Below are 19,521 nucleotides of genomic sequence, written 5' to 3' on the forward strand. Positions count from 1 at the left end.
AGCATATGATTTCTTTAGCTGGTATGTCAAAAAGTTTAAGATTTTGCTTCCTCAGTCTCACAGTATGCTTCACAGAAGCCTGATCATCTCAAGCAAGATGAAAATGGAAAACCTGCCAGTCATAGCAACTGGCCCTTCTAAAGTGAAGGAAGTACTATCAACCAGACAGGTCTTGCCACAAAAGGTAAAATGTAACTACACTTTATTCCTACCTTTGCTTTCCTCAGCAGAAAGTTTTTCTTCAGAATCCTCTAAAGGACTCTGTGAAGATTTTTCAGCGGAAAGCGCTGATTTGGACACATTGCTCTGCTCAGGTTCAAGTTTGGACCTAGAAGTACAAGAGCCAATGATTTAACTAATACTACACAGATGTATTTCTCTAAAATGAGAAAAACCACAGATTACTAAATTCAATACTTTAACTCTTGTGAACTTCACATTAAAGATTTTCCAGTCGAGATACAAAATGTACTTAGCAACTGTCACTGAAATATTGCTACAAAGGCAAAGAAAGTGTGAATATTATTCCTGGACAAAATGCACCACATGCTCAGAGTTGAGAATATTGAAGGCTACAGCATAAAAATACTGACACTTTATTAAATTTCCTTTCAAACATCCAGTGTATTAATTTTTTTTTAAGCCAACATTTAGGTCATATGAAAAATTTTTAATAGCAATGGCCAAGCACAACTTCTTCATTTTTTTCAAATAATAATGACAATTTTACATTATATTTTCAATTGTCATAAAGGAAACACAATAGAATTAGCTTTTTATACTACTTCTTAATCCCTATTAGGTAATTTTAATACAAAGGCAATGCAAAACATGAGAAACTTATTCAGTGATTATATATTAAGTACTTGTCAAGTATGTTTGAGTGTGGCATCAAAAAATGTTGAAATTAGTGGTATTTTTTCCAGTAAATTTCTGTGGTTTATTGTTATCTACAATGAATTCTGTAACTGCTAAATAGCAAGCAGTTAAATGTCAGTAATGCTGTTGGACAAGGTAAAGAACTAAAACCCAATGGGTGGAATCACCTGCTGTGCCAGGTGATTCCATCCTACCCTTTATCACTTCCTACCCTCTCCAATATAATCAGCAGTTAATCTCATTATGATTTGCAATTCTCCCCTGTGCCTAACAGAAGGTGCTGCTTTTTGTGCTCCTTCTTTGCATTGTGCCTAAATTCTAACCCATAATTAGAAAATTCAGTGAAAACCAGAATATAATGCAATTGTCATCACTGAGTGATTGCTATTTAACAGTAGCAGGGAACCTTTTTTAGTGATAAAACCTCTGCAAGTATTGGGCAATTTTACAAAGAAGAATTCTTCTCTCATCTCCTCCCTCTCAAATTTGCCTAATAATAATAAAGAAAATACTTATCTACATATCTGTGCAGTTCAAATAATAGTTTTAATACTACTAAAACCCCAATTCCCCAGGCAACAAAAATATCAGCTTGATTTGAATAACTCCATACATAATTCACAAAATCTTGTAATGGAAAAAGAAGTTTAAAATTGAAATTAAATATAATCTTGAATACTAATAAACATTAAAATTGAAAATCACAACCAAGTACCTTCACAGAAAGAAATGCTTGTGTTTCTATTTCTCATTTTTAATTTCTGTGAAACTAGTCCTAACCAGCAGAACTTCTAAATCAAAATATGTGAGTGAATACATAAAGGCAACCTCTGTAAGAAAATTATAACGCTCAGGCAATTTTTGGAAGAGCTTAGGATACTTATAGCTATAGAAGGAAACATGATGAAATATAGTTCTATGGCAAACTTTTCAGTATTGTCTGATATGAACATATTTTAAATTGACTAAATTGCAGGAAAGAAGAGCTACACTAGGATTAATTTATTTCTAAAGAAACATATTCCTTTATTGTTTGTTGTCCTTATTGTGCACAGTAAAGGAATACAGAAAACTTTCAATTTAAAATGAACAAAGTGTCTGGGATGCACTGTTTAAAAGATGCCTGGCTCTTTTAAGATACATGTTCTTATCACATAAAGCACCTGCTGAAATCCTCAGGGAAGTTACAAATCAATTACAGTATTTTACTTTAAGTCATAATAAAGATTGGGTTATGCCCTGTGATTTATTTGAATTGAATTTTAATTTAAATGACAATTTAGCCATTACATCACATCTGCAATGCATACAGACTCCACTTGGTCAACACCTGTTTTCTAGTTCTTACATCCACAAAGAGAGACATAGAGGGACCCTCCAATAATAAGAATGTATCTTTTGGGTTAATTCTTAATGCCTTATTGCTCTTTAGTTAAGTGGTACTCTAACTTCTGAAATAATGCATCAAATTGAGGTTTTTTCTCTGTTTATTCATCTGAGAAATGCTGAACCTGGGATTTCACATGGGAAGGGTAATGTAAGAGTATTAACTAACAGAAGAGCTGATATTCATTAGCTACTGCTTCGACTGCAGGAACAATGCTCTCTTTCTTCGAAGCTCTTTCACATGAAGAATACTGATAAGATTCTGTATTTTTACACATTAAAAATATCACACAGTGTGTTTCTGTATAGCTTTTTTTCTGAAAAGTTATGAGAGCTACAAAAACACCAATGCTTTACTTTTCTCTCATTACTTCTTACCAAATTTCAAAAGTGGTTTGCGATACTTTGTTTTCTTGGTTTTGGTCTGATCCTCCACATGTACTACCATTTATGTCTCATAAGGATACATTTGAGTCAATCTAATTGTGCCTAATCAGGCTGAATCATTCTGAATAAAATACACTTATGAACTTTTGAAAACACCTCTCTGGTTCAATGTAACTATAGCTGATCAACCCAAACACCAAACTGATAAATCAGCATCAAGTCTTGGAAAAACACTCAAGAATTTATTTATGTGCACATTCTAGAACTATATTTTTTAAATTAAAATATAGATAATGGACTTTAAGGTTATTATCCAAATAATGCAGAGTGAGAAGACGTGGAAAGCCTCTCAGGTATTGAATAAATTGCAAACCTCCTCACGTTCCCTATCATTCTCACAATTGGGAGTATGCAGAAAAAGAAAGTGAAGAAGTATGGGATTTGAAACTTGACTGAAAAAAAATCCCACCAAACCAAAAAGGCAGCAAGCAATCACCTTTAATGTCTCCTAGACATGTTCAGCTCTACATGAGCAGCCTTAACAAGTGCCACTATAAGCAGTGGAAGCTCTTGTTTCAGTTCAGAAGCTACATTCTAGTTTTTTATTTTCATCATGTTTCTGCTTGCCATGAACACCTGCCATCTCAAGTAGTAATTATTGACAACAGAGTCACTTGTCTAGCAGAAAGATAGGACCTTTAAAAAAAAGCAAAAAAAAACTTGGTGAATTTGTAGAAGTCAAATAGATTTATTAACTCACATTTTACTGATTTGGTGTTTTTATCCTTTACCTAAATGAGAACTACAAGACTACAAGAACTATAATGGCACTCTGCCACTCTCAGACTTGACTTCACATGCCTGAAGTGTACAGAGCCCTGGAATGCACCTGTTTACTGCAGAAGTTGCTCCCAACCACAAACTTCCATTAAAACAACCTCCTTAGCATCTAAACATGAACAATGGTTTTGCTGAATGTCCTACAAGTGAAAGGCACAGTTAAACAATTTTTTGACACTACTCACAGTCTCTTCTTATCTATCACTCGCTTAACTCGGATGGCTCTTTGCTCAGAATACAGCTTGCACACCCCTGTTCAAGACAGCAGTAAACAAAATTTCAGGTTAAAAGAGCAAGATTCCATTCTTGGAAAATGCAATCATCCATTTGTAACTATTCAGTAAATACTAAGTACTTTTTAAGTAATCTTCAATGAAATCCAAGACAGCTGTTCTGTGTTCCTTCACCTGAGCAGACTGGACACCCTTGTGTGCTGAAATACAAAAGAAAATATAAAACAATGTTTTAACTTTTTTATTTTTTTTTAATTCCACAACAGTTTGCACTTTCAGTTGATATTCAAGTTATATTCAAAAGCCTAGTCACATTTTATATATGTTATATATTAATATTTCTTTTAAACATAGCTATATTTAAATATGGATTCTCTAAAACAGCAAGTCATTACAACAAACCAAAAAGTGAAAATAACTAATAGTTATAGTCCTATAGTATTTTTATATATGCCATAGAGTTCTATTATGTCAAATAAACTCTAAACAGGAATAAGTGACATCTAGCTAAGAACAGCAGAATAACTCTAGAGATTTAACTTGCTTAAATTATTGAACTTGCTCAAATTTTCTGGTATATAGACTATGTGGAAATTTTGGGGATTTATTGTCCCAAAAATCCTTTTAATTCACGTATATGGATATTTTTCAGTTTTATACTATGCAGTTGCCATGCATGACTGACATTCAGTGGTTCTGAATAATGCTACAACTATATTTAGATGGCATTTTAAAGCTGATGAAAATATTTTGTGTATCAACAAAATACAGAGATACAGCAAGTCAACTTGAAAATGGTAACACAGAAATTCTCTGTCTATGACTCTCCCAAGATAGTGTAGTAAAGGTATGACCCCATATTCAAGTTGTCAAAAACACTTTTAATTTAGCAGGACTCTGTTAAAGTTATTTAATTATCTCTAACTTGGAAGTACTATACCTTACAGGTAGACAAGCTAGTAAAAGACAACCATCAAATCTAGAGAGCTTTGGTTTAGGCCTCTGTGCTACAGCGCTGAATTACTACCCAAGTAGCAAATATTTAATACTCTTTTTTATACTTTTTAACCTTGAGTGTTTCTGTGCTATTACTCAAAGTTTGAAGTTCAAATACTGGTGTATTTGAACACATAAACAAAAATCTATGCTGTGGCTTCTTTTTCCACCATCATTAAAGAAAATGGAATTACAGTACTAATCAGCTAATGGGATTACACCAATTTAAATAAGAAGTCAATGAGACTTCCCCCATCTTTCTCCTAAAGCATTTAAGATTCACCATTATGCACCAATATTCAGCATTACCTTAGCCTTTATCAAGAGCTAAAAAAAACCATGTAAGAACTGCTTAGTTTACCTTCTGTTCTGAGCTGATGAATGGCATCAGCACACGTTCTCATAAACACCTGGGCATCTTGATCTATCTGGTCACGCTCTGTATCCGTCATCCTCACATACTCAGACATAATATGGCTGAGAAACAAGACAAACTTGTCACTTAAAACACATAAAATCCACAAGCACACACCTTACACCTTCTTGCAACCCACCATCTTTGTGAGAACTTTTCTGCAACACTGATTTTCACAGAAGAAATAATAAGAAGTACAGTAACTACCAATGATAAAAATGCCACTCCTATAAAGTTGGGAGGCTTTTTTTAAGAACACTTTTACTAGTAAAGTATGTAGAAAAAAGAGAATCTCCTATCATCTTGTACATAACCAAACATAGAGCAGATAAGGAAAAAATACAGCTAGAAAATATATCATTGCCCTTGGTACTTATTCCAATAAAGTGTCGTAAAAACACAAAACCAATTCAGATAAAGGGATAGCTCAAATACTGAAAGAAGTACGAAAAAAAATTATCCTAAATACAGTGCTTCATTTTTAAAGAAGCTGTACTATGAAATTGTGAATTCAATCTAGAGGAGGAATACTGGAAAATAATGCACAATTATAATACCATATTGACTGCAGTATTTATTAAAACCTGTTCTCATTGTTTATATCAATTTTAGATTATACATTACGCATTTAGTATTTTCTAATGCTATTAATACATCTTTTTGTTGCTAAATAAATAAAAATGGAGACCCGTCCTTAAAATATTGACTCACTGCAGGTGACCAGCAGAAAAGCATACTGTATGAAGGTATTTAACAGTGTTTCCACAGCCATAGGTGACAGGATAAAACTCTGCTACAGCAAAAAAAAGTTCATCTTGTGTGTCCTGGTGATGTAGTGATCACAGCCTATTATATCTGCTCTTTAAAAAAGGAAAGACAATCTTAACTCATGTCTGCATTTCAAATTATTTTTTTAATATGTGAAAACTTCCTCATGTGTAATGCAACTACATTGCTGCAGTAACACAAGTAAAAAGAGAAGATCTTCAATATTTAACCTGATATTCTAAGAGATCTCTTACACACTTCACTGCAATAATGGCAAAGCTCCCCTGTGTCTGCTGCAATTCCAGGCACAGGGAAGCCCACAACCAGTTCACACAACCCTGTTCCATCAGCTCATCCCACACAAAGCCAGCAGCTCCCCCCTGCAAAATCAATGTACTGCAAGCACGGGTCCAGATCCCCTCCACAAAGCTTTAAGTATACTCCAAATAATAATACTCTATAATACTCTTTGAGTATTATATCACAATCTCCTCATTCCCATCCCACACTGCTGGTTTTCCATGAAAAATCAGCATATTGTTAATCTCAAAAATTAGTATCTGCTTATTGGTCAGCTAGTACACAAGGACAGATTAGCAAGCAAACAGTAAGACAAACTAATTAGAAGTAATATTCTATATTTTATATGTTTGTTTCCGAAACTGCCAGGTATTTGACATCTAAATATCAGGGCTTTTTTTCCCTCCCCCTGTTTAAAACTATTCTATATCATAAAATTATTCTTTATTCCTTAGTAGTGTTTCTGTTTGTAATTCTAAGCATGTGTAAAGACAGGAAATCCATTCCTACATCCATTTCCACAAAGGCCAAGACAGAAGGGGACCATTAAGCCCATCTGGTATGGCATAATTCATAATATCATTCAGTGAGCTCAGCCCAGAAAGTTACTTGAGCATTTTAGGGCACACAGACTTAGGTGGGAAATAAGGATGGAGTAACAGCTGTATGACAGCTTCTTGACAAAAAAATGCCACTCTTCTATTTCAGATTACAATAATAAATTCTGGCTGGTCTGCTGTTGAACAGGATATAAAGTTCCTGTGTTTATATGTCTGGCTTCTTGTACCCCTCCCAGCCTTGTAGTGTTTGCAGAGCTCTACACTTTCCATGCACTTTTTAACATAAGAGGGTAAAATAAAGATTAAAAAATGCAAACCAGAATTTTATTTTAAATCAGACTTAGAAATAAATAAGAAAAAACTTGCCTCAGGCACACTTAATTTTTAACGAACAGTTTAACTAATGGTAGTGTAGTGATACACTGAGGATAATTGCAACAGCTTTTTAACTTTGGGAAGTTGTTAAGTTACTTTTCTTAGTTGCTGATAGAAAAACAGGGCAGATTAAATTCTTAAATAGTAGTTTCACAGCTTCAAAGCTAGTAAAATGCAGCTTAATCCAGTAAACAAGAAACAGAATACTTTTCCTTTTATAACTGCTTACAGCTTACATAGTGTCTGGTACCAGTGCTTTTGAACATGAGCTGGTCAAGGCACTCAGAGAGAAGGATACCTGAAACACAACCTCCTTGGGAAGGCAAGAATGGAGTCATACAATCACAGCCCATTATGTCAGAACACATATGGCATCCACTACTGCTAACAGGGTACTGAAGTCCCCACTGCATTCCCCAGTAAATCTGCACACAGATTATACTGAAAATCCATTTAATTACCATCCTCTACTGGAAGAGGAACCAGTCATTAAAATAAAATAGGTCAAAGAAAACCAAAACCACAAAACAAAAACCAACAGAACAGAAAAAAAAACCCCAGCTGTGCCTTGTAGGTCAGAGATACAAATGGATGCTCAGAAGTGCACTGGCAGTATCACAGCAGTGGACTGCTCCATCACTAGATCAAGAAGGGCCAAGCAAATCAGGTTTTTTAGAGGCAATCAGAATAATTAGCAAGATATACACAGAAAATGAATGGCGAAAGGAAGAAAAGAAGTTCCTCTGGATTTTCATCCTTGCCAATATGAGAAAAATTCGTAAGAAACTTGGGCTAGAAGGCAACCCGGTTTATTTGTGATTTTTAACAGTAGGTGAAGAGTACAATGAAGACAGTGACCATCAAGTAGGCAGATTTCATCAGTCTAGAAAAATGAGTAGGTCAAATTTCAGAGAAAATGCAAACTTAAAAAGGCAAAGAAAATAATTCAGATGAACTAGTAGTTTTCATACAGACATTATATTATAATTTGCAATTCTGCCCTTGATTAAAAGGAGGAGTAGACAATTCAGTGAGAGATCTACTGAGTTTTGTTGAGCTCAAACAGAAAGATCAGAATACGAAGTGCAAATTAGTTCTGATTTCTATTGACAATTCTAAGGGAACACAGCATGCAGGGACACACTCAGAAAGGGATCAAGTGCAGGATGAGACACAAGTGGGAAGGGATGCCAGTGATAACAAGAGATTGCTCTGCAAACATTACCATAAGAAACACTTAAGAATGTGGTCTTGGCTTGTTACTCAAGTGAGAAATAAAATTATATTCAGAGTACAGATTAATTCTAGATGTTTACTGCTTTGTTTTGGTTGGGGTTTTTGGCACTAACTTTCATCAAGAATGTCACTTGAAAGCTGTACTTACTCCTCCTTTTAGCTTACTGCATCTGGACCAAATTTAATACCTCTGTCATTTTAAAAAGATCCTAATGCTTTGCTGATATTATCATCAGCAATAGCAAGTATCAGATAATGCATTAGGGAATAGGCTGCTGAGTGAACTGTGTGAGAGAGAGAGCTACATGAATCAGGTCATAGCACAAGTGTACCTGACGGTGCAGTGGCTCCTGGTGAAGTGCATATCCATCCTATCTGTGTGACAAAGCTGTGCTCTGGAACGAACTAACCAACTTCCAAACAAGCCCAGGGTGTGTGCACATTCATACAGTGTGCAGAGACAGGAGAGCCAGCCCTGGAACAAAACGGGAAATGCATCAAATGACAAGACGGCTCCTCACTGCCAAGAACTAGGAGAGAATGAGCAAATGACACATTGATAAAAAGACAAAGGTCAGCAACTATCTTTGAAAATAGGGTTAAAGGGACAAAAAAGAAGTGCAGAACACTTGTAGACCACTCAGTATAGAAAAGTACAGGAATAAATAAATAATATTTAGGCACTTAGGAAAGAACAAAAAGATTACCAGTACCCAAGATGTATTGGTAGTACATCATAGTCAGTGTCATTTACTGCTGGGATGCAGTAACAGGTCTTATGGTTGGATGAAAAGCAATCACTGCTATATTTTGGTGTGGCTCTTGTTATCATCTCACATAACATTCTCACCAGTGAATAAATGAGTTAGAAGAAATAAGCACCATATGAATGTGAAACTGCAAAGTTGAATGTGGGGGTAGATATATACCAAAACAGAAGGAAACACTGAGTTCTGTTTTACAGGATTTTGTCCTGAATCTGATGCTATTTAATACTTTCATTAATAACTCAGCAGAATGGAATATATACTTACTAAACTTTGAGAGGCATAAAGTTAAGCAAATTAAAACTGTATCAAGAGGACAAGACTTCAATTCAAAACAATATTGCCTGAAGAAACGACACGAAGAATTTGAATAAGGAATGGTCAGAAGCTCTTTGCTGCAGCAAGAACAATTATCTGAACCCACAGAGAATGGGGAACAACTGATTAGGGAACAGTTCTTCAGAAAGTCATCTGGGATCATGCTGGATCATAAACCAAACACAACAACAACAACATACTGTTGCATAAAAAGTCATCATTACAATGGGACACGTTATTCTAGTAACATAGATATGGAAACAGGAAAAAGCAGAATGAGAATATGAAATCTTCACTGAAATAAATATTTTAAAGCAAGCAAAACACTAGTCATTCTCTTTTTGGAAGTTTCGGCTATAGTACTTCCAGCCTAACATTTCTGTGATTCTATTTTGGTGGCAAATCACAAGGAAGCAAAGCTGATGTTACATCAGCTTTTGGAATTAGTAATTCTGCTGCTACATAAAATATCTTCTGCTTACTAATCCAAAAAAGGTAACAAATCAAGAAGAAAAATTTGATTTTTCTCCAACAGTGTATGACAAAAGAGAGAGAAGCAATAAGCAGAAACAAATCAGTTGTAAAATAGTAGAGATTTGCCCAACTTACCACCTGCAGATATTGGCCAGCAAATCCATACAGAAATGCAAGCCATGTGCTAAGTGCCCATACGAGTATGGATAAGCTTAGCTGCAAATGCAGCAGTCATATTCTTCCCTTTGGGCATCTAGTATATTTTAAATTCTTTGATTTCTTACTCAATTAAGTTTTATGCATTTTCATTTACTGCCTTTTTCCATCCAAATGCTGTTTGACATAAATCCAAGCTAAAAGGTCTATGATTCAAAGGACAAAACATTCCACAACATTTTTACCTAAGTTTTCTAATTCTGTGTGGAAGCCCCAGCTACCAGAATAGGCAACACAGGCATACCTGAATTAGCACCTTCAGTTTTGTAAAATATTGCTGGGATATTCCAGAGTCCTACTATGAAAAATTATTATTTCTGAAATGTGATATATGAATTTAGTGTAATTAAAAAAAAAGATAAATAATTTGAAAATAATACCCCAGAGAACAGAAAAATATACTACTCCAGGAAGAAAGTATTTACAGATCATCTACATGATATTACTACTTCAATACAACAAAACAAGCCTTACTTCTTGTAAAAATGGGACTAAGTCAAGAAAAGAATGCAGCCTGGCATTGTACAGGAGTCAGTAAAACACTATTTTTAGAGTCCTTTAATGGCTACTTCTTTTATTGTCAAATACAAGGAAACACTCTCCACAAAACACTGTGTAAGCATTCAATGATTTTCTGTTAAGTGGCAAATGATGTAACTGATTTATTGCCTTGAGACAGAGAAATCCTTAAGACAGATAAATGCTAGAGCAGGAGGCATAATTACTGGGCACTAACAGTATTTTTTAAGACAGAAAGATAATTTGTTAATAATTTTTCCAGGTGTATTATCTGCAATTAACAAATGTTCAAACACTTAACTGCACAGAAGGACTACAGAAGCATGTAATGAAGATACACCAAAAGCCACCCATGCAGCCTTTCTGGTGGAAAAAGTGACATTTCTATTCAGAAGTCATCTACACTACACTGATCAACTACATAAGTATCTTTGCAGTTGCAAAACACAATTAATTAGATGTCTAATAATCCCAGACAGAAAGCTCTTCTGTCAAGTATTTTTCTTTTAAGTATGAGGTGTTCTGTGAAAAAAAAATCTAGAATTCTCTCAATTCTTTTCCAGTGTCTCATTAAAACACTAGGAATAATGACTGGTCCTTGAAACTGCCTAAACCCTGAAAGCTCCTTCAGAGAAACTGAAGGCTGTGAAGGAATCCCAAGAGGAATATTTCAAATTTCCAGGTTTTAGGGCACTACAGCTAGTTCTCCTTGAAATATATTTAACACAAACATATGAATTGTCTTGGTGGTTCAGTGATCAAAAACATGAAGAAGCTTGTGATGAAAAGCAAAGGCACAAGTTAAGTTGTTCACAGATGAGACATCAAACAAGTACCAAAGACTGAAGATGGGATCTCTCCTAGCACAGTGTAAAAAGCAGTGTAGGAAAGCATTACAGCAAATGGACTGAGAGGAACAATGCAGAATGTACAGCAGTCAATATACTAAAAATGGGACCTCATCTGAAAGGAGTTATTGCTTAACAAGAAAAAATGAAAAAGTGCCCATATCTTATTAACAACTTCAGGACTCAAGAGTCCCTGTCTTCTCCTTTCCAGGAAGAGTGATCAACTTGTGTGTACTGGTTTTGCTTAGGATAGAATTAATTTTCTTCCCAGCAGCAAGTACAGGGTCTGTGTTTTGGATTTCTGATGGAAACAGTGCTGATAACTCAGGGATGTTTTTGTTATTGCTGGGCAGTGCTTACACAGAGCCAAGGCCTTTCCTGCTCTGCATCCCACCCCACCAGTGAGGAGGGTGTGGGTGCACAAGGAACTGAGAGGGGACACAGCCAGGGCAGATGACCTCAACTGACCACAGGAATATTCCAGATCATATGGTATTCCAGATCCTATGGCTTCATGCTCAGCACATACAGCTGGGGAAAGAAAAGAGGAAGGGTGGGGGGACATTGGGAGTGATGGCATTTGTCTTCCCAAGTCACTGTGATGGAGCCCTGCTCTCCTGGGGATGGCTCAACACCTGCCTACCCATGGTGAATAAATTCCTTGCTTTGCTTGGGTATGTGGCTTTTCTTTCACTATAAAACTGCCTTTATCTCAACTCATGAATTTTCTCACTTTTACTCTTCTGATTCTCTCCCCAGTCCCACTATGGTGGAACTGAGCGAGTGGCTCTGCAGGGCTGAACTGCCAGCTAGGGGTATAAAGTGACAAAAAATTCCTTATCACAGAGGCCAAAAACCCTACATGTAAGAGAAAGGAAATAAATCCTAATAAACAGGAGAGGATGAAGGTGCAGTTGCCTGTAAGCCAGCAAGCTTAGATCACTACATCAAGAATTTCTTGTGTTTTGCCACTTAGCTATTTTGTAGGTAATAGCCAAATCAAGAAGAAAGAAAATGAAAAAGTAATTACTAAGTCACTTTAGGTATTTCTGTTAAGTAGTTAAAGCCTGATATAATAGGCCAGGGCCTTGGTTTCAAATAACCACTCTTTCAACTGACTTTCTCATTGCTAAAAATTTTCCTCTAAAATGAATTAAAGACATACCCTCTGTAGCAGGATATTTCATGTATGCCAAAAATAAAAACTCCATTATTAAAAAATTCATAGTCTTCAAAAGTAAGGTCAAAGAAGCAATCAAAAATCTGATTGTAACACATAATGAAGTTTTAAAAGGCACACAATAATACAACTTGGTAACTCAAAAGCTCAATTTCACCAACACATGCTATAGTTGGGAAAACAAACAGCAGGACTGACAAATTACAGAGTAATAATTTTCTTAATGAATTTTGACATCTCCTACATAAATTTCAGCACAGCCTTTCAGTATTAAATTGTTCAAAAACTGTCCTCATTACTTGAGTATTGAAGAGTTGTTAAAACTGCTGTGAGTGAGGCATTTGCTAAGACTGCAAGACTGACAGCACGGATACTATGATGCTCTTTGTATCCATGAAGTAGAACAGCACAAGTATTCTAGTGTGGAATTTGACATCTTTATGTCAAATTAAACATAAGCAATTTAAGTTTGACCACTAGGAACAGAATCAATGCAATCACAGATGAGATCTGCAGGATTATTTTATGGTTTAATAAAGTAAATGACAATTCTCTCCTCTCCTTAAAGGAAGACCTGGGTGGGGGGAGAGGAAGGTGGAAAGCACTGAGAATTACCATGATAACTTGTTGTAACTTGTTTACAAAGAGAGCATTAAAAACTTCTGGAAATCAAAATAACCTGGACACATTTTTACTTTAACCACTTCCATTTTATGCACACTATTGTTAATAAAATACAAACACTATCCAAAATTTAACCACTACTGACTGCTCCTGCTGGAATTTGCAGTTTCTCAACCACTGCATGCACATGAAGTTTTCACACAGTACACGCAGTTTTGTCAGTATTAAATTGCTGGCTCCACCTAGTGTTGCTCATGCCCTATTCCTGCAGGCACTGAAAAGCAGAGAGCCAGTTGTAACATGGAGCTGAGCACTACTTCTGCTTGCTCCTTGGAAACGGCATCCCTGACCCACCTCACACACAGAACTGTGCACACCCTGAGCAGCATTTTCACCAGCACTGACTGAACAGCTCCCACAGCCTCTCACTTATAAAAGAGGCCATCTTCCTTTTTTGTTTTGTTCTTAAAATAACAAAGTACACCTTTTAAATTCTTGTGGAGACAAAAAAGTGTGTCAGAAGTCTTCTGATAACTTGCTCAGAACACACTTTGACTCCACTGATGAGGTAGTATGGCTGTCACTGCGACAGACCCCTTCAAGACTAGAGCTGTTTCTCACAAAAACTGTTTCTCCTATATGGACTGAGCCTAAGGAACAGCAGGTGGCTCATCTATTCTTATTGTCTTTTCCTAGGAAAGGATACATATCTGGATAGCACTTCTATTTGGTATCTAGGAAGCTTTTAATCCAAACTGATTTCAGGCTGCATTTTATCTACCTTGATTGAAGCAACAGCTCAGCTTTAGTCAGAGCTGTGTCAGAACTGGAATGCAGACAGGGCTGATCCACCCAGTTTGTATGTATCAAAGTATTGCTACAAAGCAAATTTTACATTTCTCAAATGCTACAATGATTTGTACTCAGTTAACCAAAATACAGGCTGCACTAATATTTAAATCTTATGATAACTTGACTTAGTATCTGCAGACCAGAAGATACTATGTTTTTCTTACAAACTTGTAAATTTGTATTTTAATCTTCTAAAAATCCTACTACTAAAGTTACCAACAAGTAAACAGATACAGCAGTTTTGAATCCTCTTCAAATTCTGAGCCTCATTTTATTCAGGTGCCCTGTTTTCTTGTGACAGCACTATTCTTCCATCTTATAGTGGTTTACAGTAAACCAATTAAAAACAATCTCTGGTTTGGTTTTACTCATTATGCCTATAGGTTTTAAATCTGTTCACTTTATAAGCATTAAGATAAATAAATATTAGATAAACCCATTTAAACACAGTGCAAACTTACCTGTAAGCATTAATGTAATCTTTTCTGTGTTGTAGAAGAAAATCTTTCAGCTTTCCAATATGAGAAATCTAAATGAACAGAAATCGTAAATTTCAGATTATTTTATATTTGAAGTTCAGTATTCCACACTTCAAACATGAATTCATAAATTTCTTATTCTACAACTAAATAGAATAATAACATTTACTCTTTTATACTAGAATTTTCACATTTTCCAAGCAGTAAATACATAAAAATAATCTAAAAAAATCTGTTGTACAAAGGTCTAGCTTGGAGAACAGCAGGAAAAATACATTTCTTCTTCCCAAAGAAAATAAACTAAATAATAAATATAACTACAATATTAAACATTTAAAATATTAAACATGGTAACACAAAACATTATCTAAATTTTCAATCCAGAATTTAATTATTCCAGAATTTAATGTACACTTTGGAAATAAATTCATTTTGGAAGACCACACAAAAAATTTTGCAACTCTTTACTGATCAGATAAACACATTCAAGTCCGGCTATCAAATCTTGTACGGCAAGGTACTGACCCCTCCCCTTCTACTTTTGCCCTAACACAGTGACCAGTTTGTGCCCAAACTAAAGTGGTTTCTCTACTATCTGATAATCATTAGTAAGCTTTGCCAGATCATACATCCCAATCTAATTTCCATTTCTGAATTTCCACTTCACTCTGGATAACTTTTACTATAAATCACTTTATTTTCTTTTTTCAGAAATCTTTACAAAGATCTCTTGGAAAGCAAAAAAAACCATCTGAAACAACTTTTGAAAACTTCAGTCTAATTTTAAAAATTTGGTGTAGCATAAGATGCTGCTTATTTTAGAGAATGGAGGAACTACAGAAGTGTAGCTTAATTCATCAGAGAACTGAGAAGACATGATGGAGAGTGGGAAAAGGGAATTCTACACATTAGCAGTATATATTTTCTGAGGCAACTTCCAAAACTATATTCTCAAATATTAATTAATAACTCAGTGTAAACAAAGCATGCAATGCATTTTGCAAAACAAACGTTTTTTTCGTTTACAATAAATACAGTTTACTCCATGTATCTGGGAAAAAGTATCAGAAACTGTTCTAGTCTTAAAATCCCATTTTCATGCAAATGATCTTTGCAATTAAACAAACAGAAAAACCACAGAGAAAGAACACAGAATAGTTTGATAAATAGAAGATTAATTTCCCCAATTATTTTTTTTTTTCAAAAGCAGCTCTTTGAAAAAAAGTGCAAGGAAAAAATATACTTAGTAAGACCACAGTAATTTGTACAACTCAAGGTAAGTGTTTCCTTGTGCAAATAAATAAGCCTCCATTTCCCTATTATTATTATTTGCTCTGTTTCAGTTTTACTATAATTCATCATATTGGAAAAGGATTTTCCTAGTTTTCATGTCTCAAGTTTTTTGTGTGATTATCACAGGAAATTTCATCCCATTCATAGCAAACTGAGTTCTGTCAGTACCTTCAGGAGTTTCCCAAAGTGTGTTAGCACTATTATACACAGCAAGAAGGAAATACCGCAATTGCTACAAGACCAATGAGGCACAAAGAGTAAAAGAAACCATTCTACAGATATTCCTTCTCATCACCACTTGAACTTATTATTTGTACAGTCATCTCTTTCTCAGCTCAGACTTGGTATGTGATCAAATTTGCTGAATGGATAAATCAAGCTTGACTATGAAAGCAAAACATCTAAAACAGTTATACAGTGTTCCAGTGGAACAATCATACTTAATAGGCAGAAAGAAAGTACTACAGAGGACAACACAAATGTAAAATAAGAAACGCTCCAAAACATTTACATTAACGCACGAGAAACCACTAAACTAGAATACAGATAAGCAAAATTTTGTAAGCAATAAATCTTCATATTACTGCAATAGTTACAATTTAGGAGTGATTAACAAGCAGAAAGAATCAGAATGACAAGCAAGAGCACTGTCTTACAGCAATTAATTCATCTAGTCACAAAGAGCATTCTATTTAGGCTAAAATTGTCATCATGTGTTTGAATTGCACTGACCCCACTTTGCCTCTCCTTCATTTGTAAAGCTATTTTCATGAATTTAGAATGACACCATTATGCCCATACTCACATCAAGCTCTTAGTTCCCAAGATTTGCATCAGAAGTGAGACTTCTTGTTTTCGTTTCCCTCAAATTCTAACAGCATCTTCTGCAATCCTGCACTGCAGATATTTCTTTCTCCTTTTGTTACCACGTACTACTGGCAGAGCTTTGAATTCAATTTGTCATAACCATATGAAAAAAATTAACTTTTTTTTATTAAAACAAGGTCTCGCTAGTATTAAGCGGAGGGAATGCTAATTTTATTTTACAAAACTCATTGGTTTTCTGTATGATGCTCAAATTTTTGTAGATACAAAATATCTCACATTATACAAAGAGAAATCCTGAAGATACCTCCAGGGTCATCAACTTGCAATTATTCTGGTGTTATCAAAGGCCAACCATATACTCTTTACAAAGTTAGCAAGCTTCAGCCTAAAGGGAATAAAGCTTCTCCCTATTACAACTGAGTGGCTTTATTAGAATCCTATTGCTCTTATTACTGTCAAATTATTGTCTAATTCCCAGCTTTACTGATTACCAACTTCTATACATCTCTTCTTGCTTCAGAATGGTCCTTCCCCTTAAAAGTTCTGTTTCCCTGCATGTGTGATAGATAGATAGATAGATAGATAGATAGATAGATAGATAGATAGATAGATAGATAGAATCAAAATCAATCAAATCTAAAGATAGAATCAATCAAATCAAAAGATAGAATCAAAATCAATCAAATCTATCTATCTATCTATCTATCTATCTATCTATCTATCTATCTATCTATCTATCTATGACAGTAAAATCAATCAATCAAATCTATCTATCTATCTATCTATCTATCTATCTATCTATCTATCTATCTATCTATCTATCTCTAGCCCAGAAAAACAACCCCAAGCTTTTATTTCCTTCTCACAAAACAGTTCTGAAGTTGCAGAACTCACAGCTTCCCTCTGCATTTGTTCCAGTTAGTATCCATCCATTTCCAATGCAAATGACTAGAAGGGAATTCACTGGTGTTGGTTACTTTGTAACCATTTCTGCTGGAAACACCTTTTTTTTCTACTAATTTTCCTACATCCCATATGTATCTTGCTTTTACTCCACTGGTGTATGGCTTTTTCCTTATTAATTTAGCCTAGAGTCCATGACTAAACCATTCCTCATTTATACTCCAATTGCATGACAAATCCACACTTTTTGCTAATTTTCTTTTTATTAAAACAGCTGAAGAATATTTTAACTTTAGGAAGGTTTTAATACCAGTAGCAACTCATTGTGAACTTGGCCAAACCTAACTTTATCTCTGTAAAGAAAGTCTTCCCTTCTTGCAACAGTTTTCTGGCCATTCTCACCCTGCTGTCCACTGCCTCTGGGATGAATTTTTGTATCTTCTCTTAATTAATCTTTCAAGTAGATCTAGTAGAATTTTAAATCCCACTTGCATTTCAGCACACTCATTTTTCCACTCCATTTACCCATCCATCATAACTGCAACTTCCAATTTGCTCTACATGCCTGTTTTCAAAACATTTTTACCACCACTTGACACAGGTGTCAAAAGGATAGATGAGAGCAATTTGAAGAAGCACAAACACATCTGAGTATTGGCCTCTCGTCATGATTCTCACTTTTTGCATCTGGAAATTTACTTCCTTTTTCTCCCAAAGTCTGGAGCAAAGAAATAAGCCTTTCCTTCAGCCCTAAAATAAAGAAATTATTTCCTTCCTTCCCCCCCACCCCAACAGAGACAGAAGGGCTTAGAGAAAAGCCCTTCATAGTTGCAGCACTCTTGCACTACGTAACATCTTACAGGGAGGAACACTGCTGAATTCTCATAGTTGCAGCACTCTTGCACTACATAACAACTTATCTTACAGGGAGGAACACTGCTGAATTTCCTGATAACTGACATTTCTAGGGCAATCAGGGAATAAAATACCTTTCCTCACAATATTGTGAGCACCAGTTATATCATTACAGCAACAGCATCTTCTTGAGCTTCTGTGCACTACCAGAACACAGTGGGTTATGTTCCTTCTAACAATGAAGACTACTTAGGAAACTCCAGGCTCTCCCTCTTCTCTTCCCATTCCCACTGACACTCCCTTGAGGGTCAATATCACACCCCAAACCACTGAACTTACTTTTTTTTTTTTAATTACTCTTCTGGAAAGAACTGGTTTCTTTCATTTCAGCTCCACAAATACCTGCACCAGCACAAGGGAGGTGCTGAATAGCACCAGTAGGGAACTTCCTACAAGATGCATCTGCCATGAATGGATCAGGTATATTTAATTAAAACCTAAAAAATTCAACATGATAACCTCCTAAGCTCAATTACTGAATCTGGAGACTCCAGATGTTACTTAAAAACTCCAAACTGTAGTTCTAATCATGAAAACCCAATTGATTCTCTACAGTGAACCAGCAGCAGTTTGCCACTATGCGGCAAACAAAAGCATCAACATCATGCAAGTGAAAAACACTATAAATTCACATTAAAGCCTGTAACATAACTTTTTAAAAGTTACTTTAGGTTCCAGTTTGGACTTGATCCCCACAGTAAACTATCTCTTTAACATATATATCTGTGTTTTGTTGCCAATACAGATTTTTTTTAACAACACTTAATAAAGCATAAAAGCAATTATTGCATCGAATGCAGGTCTGACACAAAAGGAAGCTGTGAATGGCTGCCATCTGCTACCACAGGTGGCATGCATAGCTCTATTTATACTTGGGGCCTGCACTAGAAATGGTAGATGTTCCTCTGTTTAGAGATTTTTCTAATGATT

General features: G+C 35.3%; 1 protein-coding gene across 1 annotated transcript in view; it reads right to left on the reverse strand.

Moving 5' to 3' along the window:
- STX18 (syntaxin 18) overlaps positions 1 to 14,698 on the reverse strand; it is a 27,321-nt gene extending 12,623 nt beyond the window's left edge. Inside the window, exons 1-5 of the mRNA XM_014309938.2 lie at positions 14,635 to 14,698; positions 5,083 to 5,198; positions 3,848 to 3,925; positions 3,678 to 3,744; positions 213 to 328 (exon numbers count right to left, since the gene is read on the reverse strand). Of these exons, the coding sequence (XP_014165413.1) occupies positions 213 to 328; positions 3,678 to 3,744; positions 3,848 to 3,925; positions 5,083 to 5,191 (370 nt within the window). The 5' untranslated portion in view covers positions 5,192 to 5,198; positions 14,635 to 14,698. The remainder of the gene's footprint in view (positions 1 to 212; positions 329 to 3,677; positions 3,745 to 3,847; positions 3,926 to 5,082; positions 5,199 to 14,634) is intronic.
- Between the last annotated feature and the right edge of the window lie 4,823 nt (positions 14,699 to 19,521).

Source organism: Geospiza fortis, unplaced genomic scaffold (assembly GCF_000277835.1).
Source record: "Geospiza fortis unplaced genomic scaffold, GeoFor_1.0 scaffold666, whole genome shotgun sequence".
Lineage (NCBI taxonomy): Eukaryota > Metazoa > Chordata > Aves > Passeriformes > Thraupidae > Geospiza > Geospiza fortis.